This window comes from Physeter macrocephalus, chromosome 2 (assembly GCF_002837175.3).
Source record: "Physeter macrocephalus isolate SW-GA chromosome 2, ASM283717v5, whole genome shotgun sequence".
In the NCBI taxonomy this organism is placed as follows: Eukaryota; Metazoa; Chordata; class Mammalia; order Artiodactyla; family Physeteridae; genus Physeter; species Physeter macrocephalus.
Window position 1 is genome coordinate 120,466,164 of NC_041215.1, and position 8,736 is coordinate 120,474,899.

General features: G+C 51.0%; 1 protein-coding gene across 1 annotated transcript in view; it reads right to left on the bottom strand.

Annotated features, from left to right (window-relative positions):
- CFAP65 (cilia and flagella associated protein 65) overlaps positions 1-8,736 on the bottom strand; it is a 40,818-nt gene that overhangs the window by 22,598 nt on the left and 9,484 nt on the right. The window contains exons 3-10 of the mRNA XM_024124756.1: positions 5,383-5,485; positions 4,737-4,903; positions 4,350-4,549; positions 3,907-4,052; positions 3,193-3,415; positions 2,575-2,840; positions 1,917-2,117; positions 1,328-1,687 (exon numbers count right to left, since the gene is read on the bottom strand). Coding sequence (XP_023980524.1) covers positions 1,328-1,687; positions 1,917-2,117; positions 2,575-2,840; positions 3,193-3,415; positions 3,907-4,052; positions 4,350-4,549; positions 4,737-4,903; positions 5,383-5,485 — 1,666 coding nt within the window. The remainder of the gene's footprint in view (positions 1-1,327; positions 1,688-1,916; positions 2,118-2,574; positions 2,841-3,192; positions 3,416-3,906; positions 4,053-4,349; positions 4,550-4,736; positions 4,904-5,382; positions 5,486-8,736) is intronic.

An 8,736-nucleotide genomic window follows, 5' to 3' on the forward strand; every position in this document is an offset into this window, starting at 1 on the left:
GTGACCACCTAGAGGGGTGGGATAGGGATGGTGGGAGGGAGACGCAAGAGGGAGGAGATATGGGGATATATGTATACGTATAGCTGATTCACTTTGTTATACAGCAGAAACACACCATTGTAAAGCAATTATACTCCAATAGAGATATTAAAACATAAATAAATAAAAAGTAAATGTTCTATTAGTCACATCAACAAGGTGAAACGCATAAAACTTATTTCAACAATACATTTTATTTAACCCAGTTGATCCGGAATCTTTTCACTTCAACATACAATCGATATATAAGTGATGCAGGAGGCATTTTGCATTCTTTTGTGCTAAGTCTTAGAAATCAGTGTATCTCCTCCCCTTACAGCATATCTGTTTGGACTAGACACAGTACAAGTGCTCAGCAGCGTCATGTGGCTGGTGATTGGCATATCGGACAGCACAGGGTTATAGCCTGTAGCCTAAAAGTCTGACAGGCTCAGCAAAGCCAGGTGTCCACAGCCTTATTCCTACAAACTTCCAAATCCTGCCACTGTCAAGATATTAGAATAGAGGCAACTAAAGACTCAGCTTTGGAAAAACTTCTCAAAAGTTTGGATATGCTCCCAAGTTTATAGATGAAAAGACCGGGGCTCAGAGACATTAAGGGACGTGCCCAAGGTCACAGAGCTGGTAAGGGACTCTGACCTTGACTGCACAGCTCTCCTCTTCCCTGGGCCCCAGCACCCAGCCACTGGGAGAGAACAGCAGGGTGGGTAGAGCAGAGAAAGGAGGCAAAGGGCAGGACGGACTGGACATGAGGAGAGAGCGACACGTCTGGGGCTAAGAGAAGTGGCTGGGACAGCCTGGTCAAGGGAAGTTGGACTAGAAGCCCCTCCCTACACGCACCTAATCACCGGGTGCCCCTGACTCCGCCCCCCCAGGCCCTAGTTCCTGCCCACAGCTCTTTTAGAGGGACCACTTCCTACTTCAAGGGCTAGAGGGAGGCCAGGAGCCACGGCGCCACACCAGCCAGGAGCCCCAGGAAACTATGTGCACCAAAATTTTCCAAAGGGCTTGAGCCCCACTGAGTTCTCCCTCTGGAGGGGGTGGGAGGCACATGTGAGTGAGACATAATCATCTGGGCCAAGAAGCCCCTCGGCCAAGGCAGGCCATGAGCCTGGGAAAAGACAGGCCACTAAGGCTGCAGTCCAGCCAAGCGGACAAGGAAAGGGAGCAGAGCCTGGCACGGAGAGGATGGATCCTACATCACCCCGTCACCCCCTCCGACCCCATACCCCGCCGTTCAGGCTCCAGGGCAGAGGACCCACCTTCCCCCTCTCATCTGCCCACACACCTTATAGACAGCAAAGGCTTCAAGCTCCACGGCATACAGGCAGTTGGCGTGAGGCGGCTGGAAGTGCAAGCGCATGGCCGTGGACTTGAGAGGGGGCACATCGCAGGGGTTTGGAGTCACCCAGAAGGGGCAACCAGCCCTGCGTGTCCAGGCCACAGTGATCTTGCCTTTGGTGTAGTTCATCAGGCACAGGGGGACAGGGTTGGGGTCCTTGGGCCTGGGGCAGGCGCCAAAATCCACCTCGACAGGCTCAATGCTGACGGGCGGGGGAAAGATGGCCATGTCTTTGGTGCCGTCGAAGAAGTACTCGGTCATGGGGGGGATGAGGGGACACTGCGGGGCTGGTACGTCCTCCAGGTCCTGTGTAGGGAGAGCCGGTTGGCGGGGGCCCAGCTGCCATTCCTCCTGTCGCTGCCCCTCATCTGCATGCTCCTTTCTGGAAAAGGCTACAAGAGCTCCACACACGTCACCCCCGACTACTAAGGGTACCCACAGGGCTATGGAGCACAGGACTGCCCAAGAATTGAGAAGGGGGCATGAACCTGGGGAGGGTAGATGGCCCCCGGGGCCCCAGAGGGGTCCATCGAACCTCACTGGGAATCATCAGGGCACCGTTCTTGTCCTGTTCCAGCGTCTTCTCCCGCAGCATGATGCCCAGGATGTCAGGCGGGTAGAGCGTCAGGCCCCGCACCAGGTGTGTGCGGTACCAAGCGAGGTGCTGAGGCCTGAGGATGGCCGGCTTGGTGCTGTCCGAGTGGCACGTCCCAATGAGGTCGAGGAACAGTGGGTCCTGCGACATTTGTCTGTGTGAGGCTAGATTTGAGCCTCCACTCGCCACCTTGGCCAGAGACCAGCTGGTCAGGGCACAGTTTGTACCGCCTTTTCCAGGGGCCTGGGTTGGGTTTGTCACTTCAGGGCTCTCTGCTCTGCACATGCTGCATGGGGCGAGGTCCAGTCCCCCCGACACCAGCCCATTTGCAGCACCAGCAGCAAAGTCCTTGGCCTGGCAGCAGTCACAGCAAGACTGGCCTACCCCCCCGGCTCGGAGCAAGCACTCACATGCCCCTGGCCAAACTCTGGCTCCAAAAGCCAGGCTGGGGCTCTGGAGGTGATGATCCAGGCAGACAGCCCTGGAAGTTCCAGAATACAGGGGACTGAGCCCCAAGCACTGTCTTCATGACTAGGACTCGGACTGGCCCCTCCAGCTCCCCGGGGAGCCCCTCCTCACCCCCTCCCCCGTAGCTCACCTGGTGGTGGATGAAACAGGCCACCCTCCGGAAGTAGATGATGGGGTGAGTGGGCTGGAAGGCACAGTGCAGGGCCACGCGGGCCTTGCCCACCAGGGTCCCAAAGGCAGGTCTGATGCTGAAGACGCTCTCCTGACAGTCGATGTCAAACTGGAAGTGGGCCGTGCAGTCCGACTTGTTCTCAATCCACAGGGAGTGCTCCGAGCACTTCCCAAGGTTGACCCAGCTGAAGTCGACACAGTAGTACTGCAGGGACACGTCAGGACCTGGGCGGAAGAGATGGGGGCTCTGTGAGTGGGCCCTGCCACCTGAGTGGGGCTGGGGTATCAGCCTCCCCGAGGATATGTCAAAGGGTACCACTGATGGGAGGTGGTGCTGCCTGGAGATAGAAGATTGGGTTGGAAAGGCCTGAGCGGACCACCAGGTCACCAGGGGTGAGCATGGGAATAATATCTCCAGGTGTCTTCAACTGGTTCCTCACTGAGTCCACCAGGGGGCAGCAGACACCCAGGCTGAGGGCAAGGAGGCCCGGGGCAACTAGGAGCAGGCACTTGCCAATCCTAAGCATGGGTTGCTCCTGTCTCCAGAGGGAGTGCAGTGACCTGGGACTGCCAGTACCTCTACAGAAACCAACGACTTTGAGCAGGGTTTGGGAGGCACAGCCAGAGGGCATGACGGACAAGTAGTCCACAGTCCTGACGTCCAAGGTCTCGGGGTGGAAGAACACTGACACGCATCTCTTCTCTCCCGGGGGCACGATGCCATGGGCCGTGGGGCACGAGAAGGCCTCGTCTTTGGCCAGCATGTCTGAGGCCACTTCGATCCTGAAGGGGGCGCTCACCTACGGGGCCAGGTGGGGACAGGAGGTGGTCAGGTCACAGGGTGGCTCGTCTGTTATTACCAAGGTGCCCAACCGAGGGGGTGAGGGCAGCTGAAGCCCCACCTGTGCCTCAATCATCAGCTTTGATCGTGGAGCAAGGCTGCCTCTGCCGGGAGGAAGGAAGGGGCCGAGCCGTGTGCCCTACACTGGGACCACCCAGAGGGGGCACCTTTTCCTTTTCCCAAAGGTACCACAAAGGCTAGCTGTGGTCCTGGCATCAGGACACGTTAGGGCCGCTCTTGGAGTGGAGTTGCTCTGGGGGGGGGGGTCAAGGGATACTCCAGCCCAGCCCCCAGCTGAGAGGAGAGTGGGACCCCTTTTGACATGAGTGTATCAACAGACATGGGTATGTGAGGTTGCAACATTCTGTACAGGGGCTGAGTATTAGGAGCACCTGGCCCTGTGGTCCCTGAGTCCTGCCCCCACTCCCCCTATGTGCACAGGACGCATACCACCGATGGGTTATACAGCTTGATCTGCCTCTCAGCGGTGCAGCCCACGGCAACAGAGCCAAAGTGCAACACTTTCTGGACGCCCTCAGCATCCTGGTCCTCCGGGCGCTTCTGCTTTATGCTCACCAGCAGCTGGGCGCATTTGGCTGGGCAGAGAGGGGGAGTCTTGGGGAGAAACCCACCAGGGCCTCTGTGGCCCCAGCTGAACAGCCCTTCAAAGAAGACTGGGGTCCCCGGGGAAACAATGGTCTGCGACACCAAGAAAGACAAAGAAAAGGCAAAGCCTGCAGGGCTCAGGGGAGGGCAGGAGGCTGGAGGAGGTCCCGTGGAGGCCAGGCCAAGGCGGGGGGTGGGGAGGGGGGTGGGAGGGGGCACACTGCGGCTTCGATCCCCAGAGAGGTGCAGCAGGGGGCTCTGGGGACGGGTAAGAAGTCGGGCCTCACCCACAGCCTGCAGCTGGATGCTGCTCTTCTGCTTGCTTCCCTCCCCGTACCAGCACGTGGCCTGAACGTCATAAATGATAGCCATAAGGGGCTGAAAGGTCACCTTGATCCGGCAGGCCTGGCCTGGCTCCAGCAGCCCCGTGGTCGGCAACATCTGGAATGGGCTGGGGGACTCCCAGGTGAAGAAGGTGGGCAGGTCCCTGGAGGGGGCGGGCAGATTAGAGCCCCTGGGCTCACTGACCACTGCCCCTGTTTTAGAAAGGTGGGGATGCTCCCTTTACTCCCCCTATCCCCTTTCACCATCACACAGGCCAGTCTCTCCTGCTCCCAGGAACCCTCCTCACAGTTCTCACTCTTCTACCTCTGAGCCTCAGACACGGCCCTCACCCCACATTGTCCAGGCAGAACCAGGCCTCGGCCATGTCCCCCATGGCACACATGGGCAACTGCAGGGACGGTGGGCAGATCAGATTGTGGCAGGGCAGGGTGGCTCTCAGGTCCACACAGAACGTCCCCTCTGCTTTCTCAAACCACAGCTGGTCCACGCACTCCTTCTGCAGTGTGGGGGCAGGGAGGCAGAGGCCCTGGCTGATCAGTGGTACCCAGGTGGTACACAGGGACCACTCACCCGACCCCAGCCCTTGGCCATCCCCTCAACACAACTGCTGAGGGCTGGACTGGGCCATGGCCCTCCCTCTCAGTCTCTGAAGAGAGGGTCAGTTACTGTGTTCCAGCACCATCTTCGTCTCAGAGATGTAGGGCTTCTTTTGTGAGGAACAAAGTATTTGGGGAAACATTTTGAGAGCAGGAAGAGCCCAAGGAATATAGGGCTTTCTGAGGGCCAACACAGTAGCACAGCCTTTCCCCCCAACAACATCCAACTGGGAAGCCCCCTCTATCTAATGAGTTTTGGCTCCAGCTGGTGGGATGTGGGTGTGGTGGGAGAGCTCCTCGCTGCTCTGCCCTACGTCCTGCTCTGAGGTCACTGTGCCTGTGTCCCTCCCTGCCCTCCGCTCACCATGGCAGACCTTACCTCCTCCAGGGGCCGGAAGATGATTGGGAGTGAGAGGGTTATGCCTGGGCTCAGGAAGATGGGCTGGGGGATGACCGTGAAGAAGAATTTGGTCTTGGGGGGCCTGTGGGAAGGAGCCAGGGGATAAGCACTTCAGGATCAGAAAACTAGGAGAGGCAGAAAGATTAGGGAAGATTCTGGAAAGCCAAGCAGACTTGAGTCTGTGGGACCTTGGAAGGAGAAACACAGGTGTTCTGTCATAGGAGGAACTGTCTCCCTCATCCTACCACTTCTCTTGCAGACCTTCACTCTAGGATGTCAGAGCACTGAATGAAAAGATACAGGGCCAAGGGAGCAGCACTTGTACCTCAGACGCACATGGTGGTCAGTGGGGCCTGGGATGGGGAAGGCTGCCCTGATTTAACCAAATCCCTGAGCACTTAGCTGGGGGAAACCAAAGCTGAGAACAGAGGTGCCAGGGATGCATTTCCAAGCACAGACCTCGGCACAGCTGTAGAGTTCCAGAGTGGGTCAAAACTACAGATTCTGCAGACTTCAAAAATACTAATAGGGGACTTCCCTGGTGGCACAGTGGTTAAGAAGCTGCCTGCCAATGCAGGGGACACGGGTTCGAGGCTGGTCCGGGAAGATCCCACATGCCGTGGAGCAACAAAGCCCGTGTGCCACAACTATGCGCCTGTGCTCTAGAGCCCGTAAGCCACAACTACTGAGCCCGCGTGCCACAACTACTGAGCCCGTGTGCCACAACTACTAAAGCCCGCGCGCCTACAGCCTGTGCTCTGCAACAAGAGAAGCCATGAGAAGCACGCGCACCGCAACCAAGAGTAGCCCCCGCTTGCCCCAACTAGAGAAAGCCCAAGCGCAGCAACGAAGACCCAATGCAACCAAAAATAAATAAATAAATTTATTTAAATATATATATGAATAAGAGGCCAATATTATCAAAAAATCTATAGCAATAAGTTCAGATAAAATAAACATATTCCTAGGAATGTATAATTAACCAAAACTGACTCAAGAATTATACATTTTATGGCCACCCTTTCTAAAAGTATCCAAAAAATTGAATAAATAGTCAAAAATCTTCCCACAAAGAAAACACCAGGCCAGATGGCTTCCCAGCAAGTAGTACCAAGCATCTGATAATCCTTGCCTTGTCTTCCCAACAGCAGAAAACAAGGAACCTCCCCACCATATTCTATGAATCCATCATAACGTTATCAAAACCTGACAGTTATGAGAAGCAAGGAAAATTACAGGCCAATATCACCCATAAACAAAATATTGGCAAAAAGAATTTAGCAATCTGTATAAAAAGAATACTCAATCATGACCAAGTTGGGCTTATTCTAGGAATACACGGTTGGTGTAACATTTTAAAAATCAGTTAATGTAATTCACCGTATTAACAAATTAAGAGAGAAAAAAATCAAATGATCATCTCAATAAAGAAAAATATTAAACTTCAACATATGTTTATGACAAAAACCCTCAGCAACCTAAAAATAGAAGGGAACGTCCTTAACCTGATAAAGTCTAAAAAAAAAGAAAAAAGAAAAACTACAGGAACCATCCAAATTAATGGTGACACACTGGAATCTTTCATGCTGAGATCATGAACAAAACAATGATGCCTTCTATAACAGCTTCTGTTCAGCACTTTCCTTTTCAACAGTGCAGTGAGGAAAGACAAAGAAAGAAAGGAGATAGGGTTGGAAAGGAAGGAAAAATGCCATTTTCATATAAGGTATTAATGTGTATGTGGAAAAAAAGAATTAACAAATACATTATTAGAATTAATGAGAGAACATACCAAGGTTTCTGGGCACAAGATTATAGACAAAACATCCATATTTTTAAAAGATGACTTTCTATAAAGCCAGCAACAAGCAGAAAATGAAACAACTTTAAAAGATATCATACTCAGCATCATCAAAAATATAAAACACTTAGGGATAAATCTAACTAAAGATGTGTAAGACATCTACAGAGAAAAATTTACATTTTATTGAGAGACATGAAAGAAGACCTAAAGAAATATAAAGATAAACCATGAGTCATGAAAGATAAAAATTGTCATGAAAGACTCAGTTGGTAATGACATCAAGTCTCCCCAAATTAATCCATAGTCAACGAAATCCCAATCAAAATCTCAAAAAGTACTTTATGTGTATGTGTGATAAGCTGATTTGAAGACATATATGAAAGTTCAATGGCCCAAGGATAGCCAAAGACAATCCTGAATAAGAATGAAGTTGGAAGACTTACACTAAAAGATAATCAAGATTTATTATAAGCTCTAATAATTAATTCAGGATGATATTTATTGGCCCAGGGAGAGACAAATAGAGCAAGGGAACAAAACAGAGTTCAGAAATGGATCCATACATATATGGACACTTGATATACATCAGTGGTGGGGGAGATCATCAGGGAAGGTATGAACTTTTCAATAAATGGTGTTGGGACAATTGAACATTTGGTTGAGGAAAAAAAATGTCATTGGATCCCTACTTCAAACCATTCACAAAAATCAATTCCATATAGATAAAAGACAAATATTAAAGGCAAAATTATGAAGTCTTTAGAAGATACTATAGGAGAATATCTTCATGACCTAGGTAAGGGTAGAGAAGAACTTCTTAAACAAGATACAAAAAAGCATCAACCATAAAAGAAAATTATTGGTACATTTGATTCCTTTGAAATTAAGAACTTCTTTTCTTCAAAGGACATGATAGAGTAAAAGGCAAGTCACAGAGGGGGAGAAGATATTCACAACACATAACTGACAAAGGATTAGTATCCTCAAAAAGAATTTCTATTAAAAAAAGACATTCTAAGGGCAGACAGCAGAAGCAAGAAGAACTACAATCCTGCAGCCTGTGGAACAAAAACCATATTCACAGAAAGGTAGACAAGATGAAAAGGCAGAGAGCTATGTACCAGATGAAGGAACAAAATAAAACCCCAGAAAAACAACTAAATGAAGTGGAGATAGGCAACCTTCCAGATATTTGAAGAGATTATAGTCGAAAACTTCCCTAACATGGGAAAGGTAATAGCCACCCAAGTCCAGGAAGTGCAAAGAGTCCCATACGGAATAAACCCAAGGAGAAACACTCCGAGACACATAGTAATCAAACTGGCAAAAATTAAAGACAAAGAAAAAGTATTGAAAGCAGCAAGGGTAAAACGACAAATAACATACAAGGGAACTCCCATAAGGTTAACAGCTGACTTCTCAGCAGAAAATCTGCAAGCCAGAGGGAGTGGCATGATATACTTAAAGTGATGAAAGGGAAGAAACTACAACCAAGATTGCTCTACCCGGCAAGGATCTCATTCAGATTC